Raw genomic sequence first — 19,217 nt, forward strand, 5'->3', positions numbered from 1 at the left:
ACCCTTAGTCCCAGCTACTCGGGAGGCTGAGGCAGGGGAATTGCTTGAACCCAGGAGGCGGAGATTGCAGTGAGCCGAGATGGTGGCACTGCACTCCAGCCTGGCAACAGAGTTAGACTCCATCTTAAAAAAGAAAAAAAAAAAAAAAGGAAGTGAAACAGGAGGACTCCCTTGACCCCTCTGTGGGACTTGTGACAGGGGTGTGGCTTGCTGACTCGGCCTACAGTGCTCAAACCCCTTGCAGGAGGGGAAGCATGCAGGTGAGAGGGTGCCAGGGCTGGGGTGAGCACTTTTGGCTCTGGTTCCCTGGCAGCATCTAGGGGTGTGTTACAATTAATGCTGTTTTAGCAGTTGCCATCTGCAGATGGCTGTTAACCAGCTCAGTGGAGAGTCACGGTGACAGTCTTTTACACCCTGCCCTCTTGGCACCTGTGTTCTTGTCCAGTATCCAGAAGAATCAGGTCATACAGACTTGAAGGATGGTGAATGCAGAGATTTTATTGAGTGATGGAGGTGGCTCTTAGCGAGATGGGGAGCTGGAAAGGGGATACAGCAGGAAGATAATCTTCCCCTGGAGTGCGGCCATCCCTGGCCAAACTCCTCTCAACGTTCCGATGCTTCTCTTCTCTCCTCTGCCACGCCACTCTGCCTCTCTGCCAGTGGAGTTTGGGGTTTTTGTGGGTACAGGATGCGGAGTGTGACGGGCCAGAGTGGTTTTGGAAAAAGCAACATTTGGGCAGGAAAACAGGGATAACTGTTCTCATTTAGGGCCGCAGTTTCCAGGCTTGAGGGTGGGGCCTTTGCCAGGGAACTGCCCTCTTCTACCCAGTATTTCCCTGCCTCCTGTCCATATCAAAAGGTTCTTGGTTGGGCACTGGGTTGACCGAGTCCAGGCATGCTATTTAGAACTCATCATAAAAAGTTGGGGTCAGAACCTCTCAGAACCAGAAAGCATGAACCACAGTTTAGCACAAATGGTGGCTTGCGATTGAATCTCGGGCCCCAGGTCCACAGGCAATAATGAGAACCTCAGGCAAGTCCATCTCTTTTCAATTCACAGGGGACATGATGGCACCCTGTCTCCTGACTCAGCCCTTCTCAGGTTTTATGGGGATCTTGTTAAAATGCAGATTCACTAGGCCTGGGACTCTGCATTCCTAACTACTCCAGTAATGCCAATGCTGCTGGTACACAGACCACACTCTGAGGAGTGAGGTCCTGACTCATTCACCATCCAACACACACTCGCTGGGCACCTACTGCATATAAGAAACTGTGAGGGAAACGAAGCAGATGTGGTCTGTAAGGGGATATCAATGCACAGACCACCACAGCACCAGGAACAAAGTGACAATGCCACTCTGGGGACCCATAGGACAGAAATCTTTCTTGGTTAGGGGACCTAAGGGAGGTTTCATGGAGAAAGGTAGAGACACATATGGAGAGTGTAGTGAAAGCCAGAGGGCACCTTCCAAGGTTTTAGCTATGGAATGGCATCAGTTCTTTGTAATTGCTAATTTCTCCTCAGACTTAAGACCTCCTTTCTTGACTCACAAACAGAATAAAGGGACTAAAAGGGAAGTGAGAGAGATATTTCCAGTGTAGAGATTGAAGGAGTTATGTCAGGATTCTCCCAGTTTCACAATACCGTATTATGCCAAGGACATATCTAGGTTTGCAAAGCTGGCTAGGAGTCATTCACTCAACATATATGGTGGCCATTAGGGCTGTTCTTTAGTGAGGAGTGTAATTCCCCACCCACTTTGAATTCAGGTTTGGCCAATGACATGTGAGCAGAAATGGCAAGTTATTATCTCCAGGGGCAGGTACTTATGAGCCAGTGTGTGACTCTCTATTTTTCTCTCCCTACCACAGTGAACTGTGGTATGTGTGTGTGCGTGTGTGTGTGTGTGTGTGTGTGTGTGTGTTTTGAGACAGGGTATCATTATGTTTCTCAGGCTCAGTGCAGTGGCGTGATCTTGGCTCACTGCAACCTCTAGTTCCCGGGCTCAAGTGATCCTCCCACCTCATCCTCCAAGTAGCTGGGACCACAGGTGCACACCACCATGCCCAGCTAATTTTTGTATTTTTTTTTTTTGTAGAGATGGGGTTTTGCCATATTGCCCAGGCTGGTCTCAAACTCCTGGGCTCAAGTGATCTGTCCACCTCTGCCTCCCAAAGTGCTAGGATTACATGGTGAGCCACTGTGCCCAGCCAGAATCCTGATGTCTTATAATGATAAGACAAAGGAAACCCAGGCAGCCTGGGACTCTGAGTGAATATGATGAGCAGAGTACCCCTGCCAACCCACAGTGAACAGGCTGCAGAAAGCAAGAAATAAACCTTTCTTTTCTTGAGCCACTGGGATTTAGGAGTTGTTACTGCAGCATGCTCTAGTCCATCCTAACAACAAATATTTAATTGATTATAAGCACCATTTAAAGTTTTCATTCTAGGATATGGGACAGCTCATGGCATCAAAAAAGCAGCTGTAGGAACTGGGGCCTGAGCCACCAAAACCAAGACTCTCTTGTGCCAGCCTCTTTCTCTCACCCAAGTCTCATCTCCATTTATTTTTGCTTTGCTATATTCTCCACTTTTGCTTATGGACTTTCTTCACGTATGCCAGGGGGTTTAGATGCCTCAGCCCTAACTTCATATCTTTCCAACTCTGGGCCCCATAGACAAGGCTATTCTCCCGCAGCTCCAAATCAAGAAACCCTGGGGAAGGATCTCAGTTTGGGTCACCTGCCCACCTCTGGACCAATGTCCGTGCCCAGGGAAATGCATATCTAGCCCTGGGTCACATGCTGACTTTTGTGGCTGAGTGGAGGGAGGCAGGATGGAGCATGTTACCAGAAGGGAATGGAAAACTAGTTTTGCAGCCCAAAGTACTATCCAGAGTCCCATACAAAGAGGAGGGAAAGATATACACACATAAGTATGCAGGAGAATGTCTAAGGCAGACTTTAACTGAGATGTGATCAGTAAAAGGAAAAAAAAATGGGGAGGGAATGTAGTATACGCTATGCATGATAGTCCTAAGAGGAAAGAGAAGCAGGGCAAGACAGCTAGGCTGGACAGCTCCCTACAGTGGCAACAGGAGGCACCTTTGTCCTAGAACTGCCAGGTGACTGACAAGGCCACAGGGAGAGGGAGAGATGGGATGTCAGGAGGAGATGTTAACTCAAATAACAGATGCTCTCTGTTTACTAATCCAGTAAATCTGACAATGGGGCAAACCTTTTCTGATCAGGAATAAGCTAAGTCCGGAAGCGCAAATACTGAACCAACACGTGTGCCGCATCACCATCTTCCCTGCATAAAGCAGTCTTAGGACTCCTTCCCCACTGAGCCGAACTCAGCTTCTTGCTCCTCAAGACAGTGTCCTAGGCAGCCTCACATTAATCAAAAGAGATGAACCTCACTTGCCATCCCTGGTCTGGGTACCCACGCATGCTTGAAGGCCTATACCAAATTACCTTTCAAGACTCCTTCTGAAATCCCTACTGTATGGGGGTCCTTGATCTATATTTCCTTGATCTATATTTCAAGTTGGTCCTTGATCTATAGTTCCTCTTTCCCTGAATTCCCAGGGAAGCCCCGGTGTGACTTAAAAAACCCAAAGTGAAAATAATGTGCTTCCATATAAAGACAGATGAGATCTGAAAATTCAGAATAAATACTCTGAATATAATGATCCAACTTCCAGTTCCTCAAGAATCCCAATTCCCTTCCCAAGTCCTAGAATCGAGAGGAAAACATCCTTAGTGCCCAAGTGCACCCTCCCTTACTTCTCGTTGGGGGTTGGAAACACTCCCCCAGACTAAGAATTCTGGTAACCAGCTGGGCATGTGTGTGGCTCATCCCTGGCAGTGAAATTCCAAAGGTATCACGTGCTATGGCTGCTGCACTGCCGTGTCTCTCCTTTCCCTAGCCTCCCGAACTTCCCTGGAAACACACACACACACACACACTCATTCACATACACTCACATGTACACAAAACAGCAGCCTCACTAAGTGGCCAAAGAGGGCCTGACTCCCACTTCCCTCATTCTCCCCAGGGCTCCTCCTCCCCTGACATAATACACCCTCCAAAAAAGATAGCTGGCTTCAGAAGGAAGCGGGGAGACTGACCCAGTAATAACCAGGTGAGACCCTCCCTTGTCAGCTAACCTCAAATAAGACACAGCGGGAAGAAGTGCATGAAAGCTACTTCTCAGCAGGTAGGCAGGGTTAGCAAACAAAGAAACAGGGCAGCTCCACAGCAGAGAAATCTAAGCTGGTATTCTTCACTTCCTTGAGGATACTCCTCCTGTTTATAAATAAACATGATGCATACAGGCCAGCTGGGGAAGGAAGGGACCTAGAGGAACACTGACTCCTGGAGCTCTAAGGACCTGCAGGGTGACTGTGGCCAGAAACCTGTCTCTTAGACAGGGAGCTGGCCCAGGTGGGTGGGAGTCGGCCTTAGCACTGTGGCAGTGGCTCAGGTCAGCACTGGGGCTAGAACCCATGTCTGCTGCCTACTAGCCCAACATCTTTCCTTTCACAATTCAACGGAAACATTTACCCAGCTCCCACAGTGCACTACAGCACGGTGCCAGGAAATCAATCCTCAACCAACTGGAACCCGCCATTAACTGAATCAGTTTCCTGCATGCCACATTTTAAAAGCAGGCCCCAAAGAAAGGCTAGCTTATATTTAAGGATTTACGATCTTTTCTTTTTTTTTTCCATTTGTTTTGCAACAGTTGGGGAACATCTTGAGGACAATCCACATTCCTCCCAGCCCCATCCATTTTCATATCCCTGACCCAGGACAGACTTCATGCTCCAAATCCCAGCCATATCTTCAACCTATCAAACTAAGACTCTGTCTTGATCATCACACTGTATTTTCTAAAAACTAGTATTTTTAAAAATGTGCTATGTGGAAATAAAATGTTTTCTGCACAGCCGTTAGTTATTCAGAAAATTTTGTGGACTTAGAACTCTCTTTTCCCCATGTAGTGAGTTGGGGTTTTAGTCTACTAATCCCATAAGGGGTGAGAAGCTGTTGATCCGTTCAGCCAACGTTCTGGGCCTTGGCCAAGACAATGAGGCAATATCTGCTCCTTAGAATAATGCTTCAAAATGGCATAGTCTTCCAAGAAGTCACAGAGCAACGTTGGTGTCCCCCCTCCAAAAGGGTGCACAAAAATATGCTCTCCCCAGTTTGAAATTCATTCATGCCTAGACCTTGAGTTGTGTGTAAAGAAAATGAAAGGAGGCAAGCAGGCAAGTCCTAAATAAGTCCCTGTGTCCTATGAAGGTATCAACCAGGTTCTGAGTGCTATTGCACTAAGTATTTCTTCCTTAATTATTTACAGGCTGAGCCAAGGAAGTTAGGAGAAAGAGAGCTAGTAAGAAAGAAGCATCTCAAACTGGTCCTCATTCTAAGAGCCTTGCCTGTGGGCACAAGCCTATCTTGATGCCTGCTGACCTCCGTCCCCAGGGGACAGCACTAGTCTGCCACTCTGCTTGTCCCCAGGGCTTGGGATTTCCTTCAACACAACCAACCTTCACTCAGTGCATTCAGGTGCCAGGTACTTCGTGAAAGACCCATGGCAGGGGAAAAAAGGTTGTAAAGGGAAATAAGCCACAATCACTTTCTTCAAAATGCTCATGGCCAGTAGCAGCAGAGACATCCACAAGCACTGGTTGGCTGTCCCTGGAGGCCATCAGGTTGTCGTGATACCTCTGGTTGGATGGTTGGGACCACACAAAGACAGGAAGACACTCCCTCTCTATCCTCAGAACACAGTGATAGGTCTTCCTTACATGTTCCTTGATGTGACAGAGGCTTACAAAACCATAAAAAGACTGCTTACACAAAACGCGACTTGCAGATAAAACCATAGGATGCTCCCATGCTAGAGGTCTAGGGAGCTTGAAAGAGATCAATTTTTCAACTGGCAGTGGGGAGTGAAGGTGGAAAAAGCACTGGACTGGGCTAAAAATCCAGAGCCTGTTTTCTTTACCAGCTCATCTTGTGTCCTTGGGCAAGGCACATTTCCTCTGCAGATGAGGGGGAGGACTAGATCAGTTGTTTTTATTAGCAGTAAAACCCATATATTTTTCTGAACTGTATTTTATCTAGAACCCCAATATATAAGACAAACAAAAAGGGAACTGCTTGGGTTGAATCAGGGATGAGGAGCCCAGAGCCCATCTGCTCAGGCTGGGTGGCCCTCAGGGAACCCAGTTTGAAACCCGCAGGAGTAAATTAAGTCTGAGAGCCCCTGATAACCTCTCATAGGGTTCCCGGGGAGGACAGAAGGAGGGACTTATCATTGATTTAGTGCTCTCCGTGGTGCTTGGCAACTTATATATCAAGTGTCATGGAAATCTTTGCAACAGCAACATGAGGTGAACTAGCTGCGGATTAGCATCTGCTGTGATCTGAGTTGTGAACTGGGATCTTCTAGCAAGAGGCAAAACTGGGATTTGAACCACGGGTATTCTGACTCCAAACACAGTATTCCTCCTCTTGATAAGAAGTTCCTCAAGGTGTGTGGAGTGTAGAATATTGGGCTGAATCAATAATATCCTTGAATTATAAATATATGTACGTATATGTATACAGGAAAATTTCTTGAAGAATATGCCCTCCATTATTATTATTAGTTATCTCTGTGTGGTGGAAATGTGGATGATTTTTCAGTTTATCTTTTCTAATTTTCCCGTAATGAACAAATATTGTCTTCACCGAACAGGGATTGCTTATTAAAAATGATGTTCATAATTCATAATCAATATGCTCATGCTGGGTTTCTACAGCGAATTAGGGACTGGGGGATAAGTGCTATCCCTGAGCTTTTGGACTTGATGGTGGAAATAACAATCTCAAATCCCATCAACTCTCCTTAGGCCACAGAATGCTGGCCACAGATAATTTAAATTCTCTGAAGTCTCGGTTCTGGGGAGTGTGGTGGTTTTAGAAAGCAATAGCACGTCCCTGAGACACCTCCCAAATGTATGCCTCTCCTCTCCACCCTCATCAGTTGCCCATTGTAAAAAAGGGGGAGGGGCTGGGCACGGTGGCTCACGCCTGTAATCCCAGCACTTTGGGAGGCCTGAGCGGGCAGAACACTAGGTCAGGAGTTCAAGACCAGCCTGGTCAACATGGTGAAACCCCTCTCTACTAAAAATACAAAAATTAGCTGGGTATGGTGGCGAGCGCCTGTAATCCCAGCTATTTGGGAGGCTGAGGCAGGAGAATCGCTTGAACCCAGGAGGCTAAGGCTGCAGTGAGCCGAGACTGTGCTACTGCACTCTCCAGCCTGGGGGACAGAGTGATTCAAAAACAAAAACGAAAAAAAAAAAAGTGGTGGGGGGATGCAGGTGCTAATAAAACTAATCATAGTCACATGACCCAGGACCCGATGCCCTCACTCCCAGCCCAGCAGGACCTATAGAGAGCCCACCAGCCAGGCCAACGCAACTCTCCAGCCCCACCCTGAGGGCTCCCCAGAAGCCACTGGCAATATCGATCCCAGAGAGGAACCACCACCCTGATGGCAAAACAGTGTTGGTCAGGCATGAGGCAGGGCAAGGCGTGTCAGACACTTCCCTGTATTATTCATGTCAGCTCTGCCGGCAGAAATCTTCCAAATGTTTAACGTGCCACCTCAAGATGCAGCGCAAACCCCCCACAGTCAGGAACAGCTGTGGCGAGGCCTTCACGAAATGACTTGGGGGCTGAGAGACACAGACACTGGCTTTGGGAGGAAAGCCCTGAACGGTGGCAGGAGACAATGCTGAGATTCACTTCGGAAGGGAAAATCAGTAAAGAAGGGACGGGAGATGGGAGGTGTTTCAAAACGTGGGGAGTGATGGTGCACAATCACTGGGGTCCAGAGTTCCGCGTTCTCAGACAAAGAAAAAGCCCGAGGTGCTTGCCACCCTCCTCCCTGTCTTAGAATCCCCACACCCATTTCAGCCCCTGCTAGCTAGAGCAGGTGGCAAATCTGTTCTGACTCAGGCCAGGACGGTTAGGGAAGAACAGGGACTGGAACAGCCACGTCTATCTCCAAAGGAGAATAAATCCACCGGGGAAGCTCTTCAAACGCCTACGGGTCCTGGGGCTTGAAAGGAAAAATCGGCCCCCACGCCCACCCCCAATGACTTCACACAGACCTCACCCCAGATGACTCTGCGCTCTCCTGCAAGGCCTGGGAGGTGTCATCGCCACCATCCGGGTGGCTGTCACTTGAAAATTTCCCGTGCACTCCTGGAGGTACCCGCCCCTGTCTCTCAAACCCCTGCAAAGAGTCAGAGCCGAGGGCTCCGGGCGTCTACTCCAAGATTCATATGCGTCTTCCCATGTCCCACCTGCCTTTGCCGCTGTCGATGTAGACACCAAAAAAGGAGGATTTTTCCAACCCCACTGGGAGTCCCGCCTCTGTCTCTCCCCACTTTCCGCGCTGACCCTCCAGGCAGCGCCCCTGGCTCGTCTGCGCTGTCCTTTCCACCTAACAAAAGCTGGGCGGCGGACCGCGGCGCCGGGCGACCGCACATTTTTCCCAAAGGAGAGAGACGCGTGTCCCCGCGGCGCGCCCATTCGGGGCCTCCGCAAATCGACGGAGCTGGGGAACAAAGCGGCCGGGGCACGGCGAGACGCAGCCCTCAAGGAACTCCCGCGCGCCCCAGCCCTCGCTGTCCCGGCCCAGCCCCCCGCAAGCGGCCACCAGCGCCTGCTGCCTCCTGGGCAGCAGCCGCGTCCTGCGCCGCCCGTCCGCCCGCAGGCGTCCTCGGCGGCTACTGTACCTGCTAAATTTAGCTGCGCCGGGTATTAATAGCCGGAGCCACTGGGGCCGGGCGCTGCAGGGGCGCGCGCAGCCCGGGGCCGGGGACGGGGAGGGAGGGGACGGAGGGGCGCGCGGGAGAAGGCCACTTACACCACCAGCCTGGAGATGATCCATGACACCATGGCGGGCGGGCGGGCAGGCGAGGCCCGGGCGGTGCGGCTCGGCTAGGCTGCGGGCGGCGCGGGCGGCTGCGACGCTCCCGGCACGTCTGTCCGCTCACGGCAGCCGCCGCCAGACTGAGCGCGCCCGCCGCCCTGCCCGGCGTTCGCGCGTTGGCGCAGCCGCGGCACGTTCTGGCGGCTGCTGCGGCCCCAGCCCCCCGGGGCTCCGCGGGCCCGCAGCGATTGGGCGGTGAGCCGGTCAGGGCACCCGCGGGCCCGCCCCGCCCTGCTCGCCCTGGCCCCCAGCTGAAGGCGGGCGGGTCCTGCGCGCGCCCCAGGGCACCGGCTCCGCCAAGGGAGCCCTGCGGCGGCCCCGTTTGCAGGGCAGGGACCCTCAGCGTTCCAGCAGGGAAACTGAGGTCCGAACTTGGACCTCGGGAATCTGTCTGCACCTGTCTAGGTGGGATGCTGTCATCCCTCATTCAAATAGTGCGTTAGCCTCATAAAGGGTTTACCTGGATCCAGACCTAACGTCTTCAGACTGTCCCCTGCTAAGCACTTTCTGCATAAAAAACAAACCTGGGCGCTTGCCTCCCTATTTAAAATTCTACGGAGTCCCTATATCATCGTGGTACCTGCCTAGAACCGTGTTGCCAAGACCATTCCCCCAAATAGTCCTCTAGCTCTTTTCCCTCCAGGCATCTTGGACTCAAATATTTGCTGTTTCTTTTTTCCCTGTCTGTACACGCCATGCCTCATCGTCCTGCCTTGGTTTGATTCAGCTCCTTCTTCAAGGCTAGGCTGAAGGGCTGCTTGTTCCTAGGGAAGGCCTTTCCTTGGGGGCTGCTCCTGGTCCTAGGAGGAGACTAGAAGCCGCGATTGCATAGCACCAGTGTCCCGCTGAGCCAAGTTGAAGTCTTAGGCAAAAGGGAACTTGTGCACCCTATATAAACATTTTTACGTATTTTTTAAAATACCGTATTAACTATTACCTTTTTTTTTTGTTTTTTGTTTTTTGATTTTTTTATGAGACGGAGTCTCGCTCTGGGGTGCAGTGGCCTGATCTCGGCTCACTGCAAGCTCCGCCTCCCGGGTTCAAGTGATTCTCCTGCCTCAGCCTCATGAGTAGCTGGGATTACAGGCGCGCGCCACCACGCCCAGCTAATTTTTGTATTTTTAGTAGAGATGGAGTTTCACTATGTTGGCCAGACTGGTCTCAAACTCCTGACCTCGTGATCTGCCCGCCTCGGCCTCCCAAAGTGCTGGGATTACAGGAGTGAGCCCCCGCGCCAGGCCCTATTATGTATCTTAATTGCTGATTTTTTTTTTTTTTTTAATTTTTATTTTGTTGAGATAGAGGCTCGCTCTGTCGCCCAGGCTGGAGTGCAGTGACCGGATCTCAGCTCACTGCAAGCTCCTCCTCCCGGGTTTACGTCATTCTCCTGCCTCAGCCTCCCTAGTAGGTGGGACTACAGGCGCCCGCCACCTCGCCCGGCTAGTTTTTTGTATTTTTTGGTAGAGACGGGGTTTCACCGTGTTAGCCAGGATGGTCTGGATCTCCTGACCTCATGATCCGCCCGTCTCGGCCTCCCAAAGTGCTGGGATTACAGGCTTGAGCCACCGCGCCCGGCCTAATTGCTGAGTTTTATGGCACCTCTTACATGTTGCACCGTCACTGAGCACCTCACTCTGCTCACCCTAGACCCGGCCTCAGATAGTACATTATTCTGTTACACTGGAAACGCTTTGTCCTCTACTCCTTGGCTCTGCTGCTACTTTTCCCACCCTCCAATAGCTTAGGTTCTGCGTGGTGCTCTCGGTGCCCTGTCCTTTGCTGATGATGGTGTCATGTGTAATTCAGTGTCACATGTGAGAAGCGCAGGAGACAGCTTAGTACCCTCAGGTATAGCAGAATCTGTGCGTGTGTGTGCCTGTATAGACAGAAGAAACATTTCACGGACAACAAAAGGACTGCAGATGAGACATGCTCTCATATCTCAGGTCTCCAAAGAACCCATAAAATAGCTGTAACGTAGCAGTTTTTCATGCTGCCTTGACCCAGTTTTGAGACTCTGGCTGGAGGCTGGTCAGTTCCCCTTCTCCAGCAGTGTATTAACCCCACACTCCCAACCACTTCCGTTAGCAGGTTCTCACGTGGGACACTGTACACCTGCCCTAATTGCCCCAGGGCTAGGCACCAAACAATTTGTTACAGCCCCTGTGCTTCAGAACCCACTGAAGTTATCCAAATTAGCCAGTCCTATATCTGCTTGCCTTATTTCACCCTTTCCTTCCCTCAGAAACCATGATAAAGGTGTTTGTCCACAATTCCCCTCTCTCCCTCTCTCCGTGACAGACCCTGGCCGTGAGTGGCCCTGCATGGTGTGCTGTGATCTCTCCAGGAAACTGTGGATATAAAAAGCTCTGAAACGCTTTCCTGCTTCTCTTCTTGATCTGTGTCTGACCCCACCATATCTCACTCAAGGTAAGGTTATGCGGGTAAAACAATGCTCCACAGGGAAAAGTTTTCCATACTCACTAGGCAGAGAACACCAAAGCTAGATCAGGACAGCACCCAGCACAGAGGACCTTCCCGAGACCCCCCTTCCCCTCCATCCATACCCCTCACCTATACTCCCTGGGTCAGAAAGGCTATTACCCATCTTGCAGGGGGAGCGCTGGAGGGGATGGGCTATGGTTCAAAGAGACCCCGTTGGTGGGAAAATAAAGGAGAAGGTAACCACATGCTGGTTCCCTACTCCCTATAAGTAGAGTTCTCAGATTTGACTATTGCACAGGACTGAGCATTTAAATTACCAAAATGAAACTATTCATGGGGTTAAAATATCTTGAGGTCTTTTTGTTAGCTGAAGAGGACCAGAAAACTAGTGAGATCAACCCCATATTTCTCACAAGGGATGAGAAAGAACTTGTCCATGGAGCGGACTTGGATGGGCAGAGGAGGAGAAAGAAGAAAGAAAGAAAGTTGCTTTTTTACAGCATTCTGCCTCTTTCCATGTAACTGTTACACTTATTGTATCTCTCTATCCTGGACCTCCTCTTGTTTGTCCTTGGTCCTGGAAAACATGAGGCCAGGGAATGGACTCCACCTTCTAGACAATAGAACTCTTACAGCTCTATCAGTTGCTTGACTTCAAGTTCTTTTTCTTTTTCTTTTCTTTTTTTTTTTTTTTTTTTTTTGAGACGGAGTCTCGCTCTGTCGCCCAGGCTGGAGTGCAGTGGCACGATCTCGGCTCGCTGCAAGCTCCGCTTCTCGGGTTCACGCCATTCTCCTGCCTCAGCCTCCTGAGTAGCTGGGACTACAGGCACCCGCCACCGTGCCCGGCTAATTTTTTGTATTTTTAATAGAGACGGGGTTTCACTGTGGTCTCATCTCCTGACCTTGTGATCCGCCCGCCTCGGCCTTCCAAAGTGCTGGGATTACAGGCGTGAGCCACCGCACCCGGCCAAGTTCTTTTTCATAAGAATTGCTTTGATAGTAGATGTCTCTCCTCTGTTTTTACCCTGTGCCCTTCCCCTTTCTTCTGGGAAGAGTTCTCTGTTTTTCACTGGGGAATGAGTCTCCCCATACTCCAACCTTAGAAACTGTGATTTTCTTAGATGCCCTCACTACCTTGATTGGCTTATGGGTAATCACCAAACAGAAACTGGGCCAACGATCTCACTTGGGATTTTTAAAGTTGAAAATAGAAAAAAGAGAATTCCACTTTCATCTATGAAGCATTGGCTGCCGTGAGAATTGTCCTCCCATTGCAAACAACTAGAAAAACAGGATAAAAAAAAGAAGCAACTGTTTTTGTTTATTTGTTTGTTTGTTTGAGACGGAGTCTCGCTCTGTTGCCCAGGCTGGAGTGCAGTGGCGTGATCTCAGCTCACTGCAAGCTCTGCCTCCTGGGTTCACGCCATTCTCCTGCCTCAGTCTCCCAAGCAGCTGGGACTACAGGCAGCCGCCAGTATGTCTGGCTAATTTTTGATATTTTTAGTAGAGACGGGGTTTCACCATGTTAGTCATGATGGTCTCGATCTCCTGACCTCATGATCCACCCTCCTTGGCCTCCCAATGTGCTGGGATTACAGGCGTGAGCCACCGCACCCAGCAAGAAGCACTAGTTTTTAAGCATTGAACAACAGACAGTACAGGACTGTGATAACTAAGAGGAGAGAAACAAATGAAGTGAGTCTTACGTCCGAGCTTACTGTCTCAAAGCAGTTTCCAGGCATCACTGTAGGGATGGAGAACCCAAACAGATCCCAGAAATTTCACAGAACACAGGACACAGATCAGAGTCCAGGGAAGCCAAAGTGGTTAAATTTGCGAAGCAGAATATAAGAGTGGAGGGAGATGATTAGAGAGAGAGCTGTAGAAATCTGCAGAGCAGTCACTTCAAGTCATTAGCTGAGCATGCATGGGTGAAATTCTGTGAGGCCACGGGAAGAACTACCAGAAAGCAGGATGCCAGGCAATTCCTGGAGCTCACACAGGACTGGGAGTAATTTGTCTCATACCAGCCAAAACAGAGACCTTTTATACACAAAGCATTGGCTACAGTCCACAGAAGGGTATCATCTTAATGCAGGGGGAGGCTAAATTAGCCCTAAAATAAACACTTACCTGGTCCTGCCTTAACAAAACTTAAAAGCAATCTTCGAAAGGATCATACTGATCTCAAGTAACTTAACTGTGCTCAGAGAAAAAAAAAGTCCAAAATTAGTTGCAAAACAAACAACCACAAAACCCAAACCCAAAAAGGTAAAATTCACAACGTTCAACATGCAAACAAAAATTATCAGGCATGCAAAGAACATGACTTGTAAGCAGGTTGAAAAATCAACCAATAGAAACAGATCATGAAATGACAGAAACAATGCAGTAAGCAAATAAATACTTTAAATTATATAATATTTGAACGGACATTTCACCAAAGAAAAAATACAAATGGCAAAACAAAAAGCATGTGAAAAAAATGTTCAACATCATTGATCATTAATTAGGGAAATGCAAATCGAAATCATAAGAAGATATTACTGCACACATTTAAGAATGGCTACAATGAAAAAGACTGATCATTTCATGTTCTGGCAAGGATATGGAGCAACTGGAACTCTCATATGCTGCTGGTGGGAATGTAAAATGATACTACTTTGAAAAATGGTTTTCTATATTTCAAAAAAAGTGGAAATTACTTTTGCCTCACACCCTTCCCCTTTCTTCTGGGAAGAACGCTCTACTTTTTTTTGGTGAATGATTCTCCCCATGCTCCAACCTTAGAAACCTTAGAAACTGGTCTGACAATTTCTTTTTTTTTTTTTTTTTTTGAGATGGAGCCTTGCTCTGTTCCCCAGGCTGGAATGCAGTGGCGTTATATTCTTCTCTTATAAAAAGCCAGATACAAAAGACTCATACTATATAATTTCATTTTTATGAAATTCTAGAAAAGACAAAACCATAGTAACCAAAGGAGCATAGTGGTTCCCAGATATCCGGGATTGGGTAAGGAGACTGATTGTAAAAGGGCAAGAGGAAACTGTTTCGGGTGATGGAAAAATTCTATATCCTGATTGTGGTGGTAATTACCAACCATAAACAAATTCATCACACTTTACATTTAGAATTGGCAGGTTTTGTTGTATGTAAATTATACATCAGTAAAGCTAAGTAAAAAAAAAATAGAAAACGTATTTTTCTGTGATGTCTTATGTGAAGTTCTGTAGTTGTGGATAACCATGATTTTATTGGCCTTTTTCTTACTTATTATTTAAAAGTTTTCATATGTTGAGAAATAAGCCTTTTGACTATCATCCACATTGAAAGTTTTTCTCAAGTAATCATTTTCCCTTCAGATGTTATTTATGACATCTTTTTAAAATGTTCAAAATTTTATGTAATCATTTTTATGTATATTTTATGGCTTGTGAGCTTTGTATTGGTTTATATATACTATTTGCCTCCGCTATACTAAAATTACATATTTTTAAAATTTTTCTTAATTTTTAAAAATTTAAAATTAAAAAATATTTCTGTGCGTCTGCCTTTACATTTTAAATTTTAATTTTATACCTTTTATTTTACAGTCCACCTGGAATTAATTTTAGCATATGAGTTAGTTACTTGTCTTAATACAATTTATTGAACAAGCCACCAGTTTCTCCTTCAAGTTGAAAGGTCATCTCTATCATATACTCTGTTCCTTATTACGTCAGAGTTTAGTTTTTCTAGACTCTGTTCAGTTCTGCACATCCAGTCATGAATGGACGTAGTTTTAATTACTCCAGTGTTTTATAATATATTTTACTATTCAGTAGAGATAGTTACTTCACTTTCTTTTACAATTTTTCTGGTTATTCTTGCCATTTATAATTTCTTTAGACTTTACAGTCATATTATCTCATTTTTTGATAATTCTGATTGTTATTTTTAATTGAGATGAGGTTATGTTTAGATTAATAATTAATCATGACAGTATTTGTCTTCCTATCCAAGAGCAGGGTATTTGTTTTCATTTATACAAATTATCTTCTATGCTTTTAATAGCATTTAATTTTTTCTTCAAGTAGATCTTTCACATTTCTTTACATTGCCATTTGAACCAATGTGTTGTATTCCACTGTGTAAATATACTATAACTGATTTTAAAAATTCCATGTCATTGGCCATATAGTAATAGATCATTTCCAATTTTTCCTGATTAAAAACCTAGGGCCAGGCATGGTAGTTTGCACTGTAATCCCAGCTACTTGGGAGGCTGAGGTAGGAGAACTGCTTGAGCCCAGGAGTTTCAGTGCAGCCTATGCAACAAAGCAAGACCCCCTCTCTAAAAATTAAAAAACAATTTTCAAAATAATTTAGCAAAGAACACACTTGTAGCTATATATTTTAATATGTTCATAATGATTTAGTTAGGATAAATTCCTAGTAATTGAATCTTTAGGGGTATGAACATTTTGGGGGGCTTTTGATGCATAATGCTAAATTACATTCCCAAAAAGTTTCAGAAATGTTTGGTCTAATTTTTGTAAATTATAAGTATTACATGTGGTATAGTAAAGTCTCATCACACAATCAATAACTCACTTGAATTAAACTCTATGTACTAAGGGGTCAGGAAAGAAAGAGAAAGAGGAAAATGGCCTGTATCACAGGGATTCTGCTTGTCCTTTCACTTTATGACTTCATGAGAAGATGCCCTGAGCTGTTGATACTGGAGAGGTGGCTCTGCTCTTTCCCCCATAGACCTCGGTTCCTGTGAATCACACACTCTGTGTGTGATTCGAGTGTTCACACATCCATATTGTTTGTACAACATGATCCTAAGCACTTCCACTGCTTCAACTGGAAATGAACAAAAATGGAAAATGATCTGATCCACAGCCTGAGGAAGAGCTCATTGTGTTAGACCATTATGGGCTATATCATTTTTTACTGTATCAAATTTTTGCCTTAAACATTTACATTGATATGGAAACTCAACATCAAATGTACCTACACCCAGAGTTGATTTACCATGAAGATAAAGCTTATGTTTTAGGACATCTAATTAGAATCCTGGGAATGACCCTAGCAGTGTATTAACATGATTAGATGTCTTTAGTAAAATGTGCAAAATTAAAGATTTTTATTAAAATCTGTTAAGGCAGCTGTTTTTCCTAATTCTCAATCGCACTTCTCCTTGTGCTGAGTGTTATCCAAGTGGCTGGAGGCATTTTTGGAAGTTGGCTAAGATGAAATTGAAAATACATTTAAAGTTTGGTGGGACATATGTATGGAGCTACAGTGATTTCTATGTCCCTTTTAGCTATGGTTGCTCCCCCGTAAAGGAATCATTCCCCAGAACATTCCTACTGCCCACTGTGTCGACTCACTCAGCTCCACAACACCATAGGCAGAGCTAAAGATTGTATCATACTATGATCGTGGCCTGCAGCCTTGGTCCTGGAACTGCTTGGAGATTAGAAGAGAAACACAGTTTGAAATGTACAGAGCCAGCATCTAGTCTGTATCTATTCTTCCAGTCATCAGGTGTGGAAAATTATGAGTGGAGGGTTCAGTTCTCATCTGCACCCAGTCAAAATGGTTCTCCTCTTTCAGGAATACACTCCATAATGCAGTATAGACCATTACAAATGCACTACATCTATTTTTTAACTTTTTGTGGGCATGATGTGAAAGAGAACATATTAGGATGTCTGACTTTATAAAGCACAAACCTATAGCAGTGTTACAAACAGCAAGCAAATCTATGTGTGGAGTCATATGTTTTATGAATCTCAACTGTAAGAATAAATTTAGTTCAATAAACTATGTTAGGACAAATTATATTTTTATCCTCTGTACATAAAATAGCAATACAAAGTTGTTGCCAAATGAAGAAATGATGAAAGTGTAGGCATCCAGAGAATATAGGAAAAAATGTTATAAACAAGTCTTAGACAGTTAATAAAGATATGTTATTTTTGCTGTTTTTTGACACGTGTGGGTTTTTTTTAGCATTTGAAACATTATAGTTTGCTGTGATTTATTTTCTTATTCCAAATACAATTCTTATTCACACTTAGTTTTGAAATCACAGTTTTGAAGACCTAGCTCCCACGTTTTTTTAAGTTTCAGGCTTCACAAAACCTGAATATGCCCTTGTGTATTTTATTGTATTTAATTTGCATCCTCTACTGTATTCAGTGAAGTTGAATTTCATCTAATTGATTAATTCAATTTCTTTTTTTTGGGAATTGCCTTTCCTTATTCCTTACTGTTTTTCTATTGAAATGTGTGGGTTTTTTGTTTTGTTTTGTTTCTGTTTTTGTTTTGCCATTTTCTTATTGGTTTGCAGGAGTTCTTTGTATAAGGATAACAAACTTTCATATTTCATTGTGTTGTAATTTTCCCAGTATGTAATTTTTCTTTTAAATTTATCCATGGTATTTTTGACATACAGAATTTTAAAATATATATTCATTTATATTTTATCCTAATAGAGCAATTTGTCTTCATCCCTAATGCAAAAATTTTACATTTATTCCTTTTTTTTTTTTTTCAGGGAGAATCAGAAAGGAGTAATAGGTGTTGCAAGTCCTGATTACACAGAGACATTAACCATGTTTCATGCATCTCCTATCAGCCTATTCTATCTGCCCTCCAAAAGGAGAAACAGGTAAGAATTATCCCACCTGACGATGCATTTATTCCTGTTCCAGTTTGTCTGTTTTATTTGTGGCAAGCCTTCCGGTCTTAGATTTTTTTTTTTTTTTTTTTTTTTTGAGACGGAGTCTCGCTCTGTCGCCCAGGCTGGAGTGCAGTGGCCGGATCTCAGCTCACTGCAAGCTCCACCTCCCGGGTTCACGCCATTCTCCTGCCTCAGCCTCCCGAGTAGCTGGGACTACAGGCGCCCACCACCATGCCCGGCTAGTTTTTTGTATTTTTTTAGTAGAGACGGGGTTTCACCGTGTTAGCCAGGATGGTCTCGATCTCCTGACCTCGTGATCCACCCATCTCGGCCTCCCAAAGTGCTGGGATTACAGGCGTGAGCCACCGCGCCCGGCCCTTAGATTATTTTTAATCCTGATTCCATTATCGGTGGTATTAATGATCATGACCAGTATGCCTGTTAGATTGTCTTCAGCTGTGAGTAACAGCACATCCAACCAAATAATATAAGTTCATCTTTCTCACATGACAAGAAGTCTATTTGAAGGTTGGGTTTAACAGCTCAACAATATCACCGCCCTGAGTCACCTTCTGTCATGGCTGAGCCAGGGCTTCAGCGGCTGCAGACAGTAAATCCTCACACGACCATCTCTCAGGCAGGAATGAAGGCAGAGGAGGCTTTCCTTCAGTGCTGCCCGGAGGCTGCCCACAGACCTTCCCTCACATTTCAGAGGCCAGAGCAGAGTCGAGTGCCATCCCTTCCACAATCCCTGGCAAAGGGAAATGAATGTACTCTGACTTGCTTGGGCCACTCATTTTCCCTCAAGTATCGGGCCACCTTCCCTGAGCACATTTCTGTGTGATGCTGAACAAACTCAGGGTTTTGATGCAAGGAGAATGGGTGAATGGCAGCTGGGTAGGCAACCAGCAGGGTCTCATCTACAAGAAGGATAAATTGCTGTTTAGTTCGCTAATGGACAACCATAACAAATTACCACAAAGTAGGAGGCTTAAAACAACAGAAATTTCAGAAATTTACTCTCTCTCAGTTCTGGAGGTTGAGAGTCTGAAACCAAGGTGTTGGCAGGGCCATGTACCCCTG

General features: G+C 45.9%; 1 protein-coding gene and 1 non-coding gene across 7 annotated transcripts in view; both read right to left on the bottom strand.

The window, feature by feature from the left end:
- REEP1 (receptor accessory protein 1) overlaps nt 1-9,123 on the bottom strand; it is a 122,582-nt gene extending 113,459 nt beyond the window's left edge. For 4 of the 6 annotated variants that reach the window (XM_009184595.4, XM_003908925.4, XM_021925032.1 and 1 more), the window contains exon 1: nt 8,945-9,120. In XM_009184595.4, the coding sequence (XP_009182859.1) occupies nt 8,945-8,976 (32 nt within the window). In that variant the 5' untranslated portion in view covers nt 8,977-9,120. Of the gene's footprint in view, nt 1-8,944 lie in introns of all 6 variants that reach the window. The other 2 variants (XM_031655327.1, XM_021925031.2) reach the window with 1 other exon arrangement.
- An 8,890-nt stretch (nt 9,124-18,013) lies between these two features.
- On the bottom strand, nt 18,014-18,145 carry LOC116270415. The gene has a single exon (XR_004178453.1). It is a non-coding gene; the product is annotated as a U8 small nucleolar RNA (small nucleolar RNA).
- Nucleotides 18,146-19,217: the final 1,072 nt, after the last annotated feature.

This window comes from Papio anubis, chromosome 14, assembly GCF_008728515.1.
Source record: "Papio anubis isolate 15944 chromosome 14, Panubis1.0, whole genome shotgun sequence".
Classification (NCBI taxonomy): Eukaryota; Metazoa; Chordata; class Mammalia; order Primates; family Cercopithecidae; genus Papio; species Papio anubis.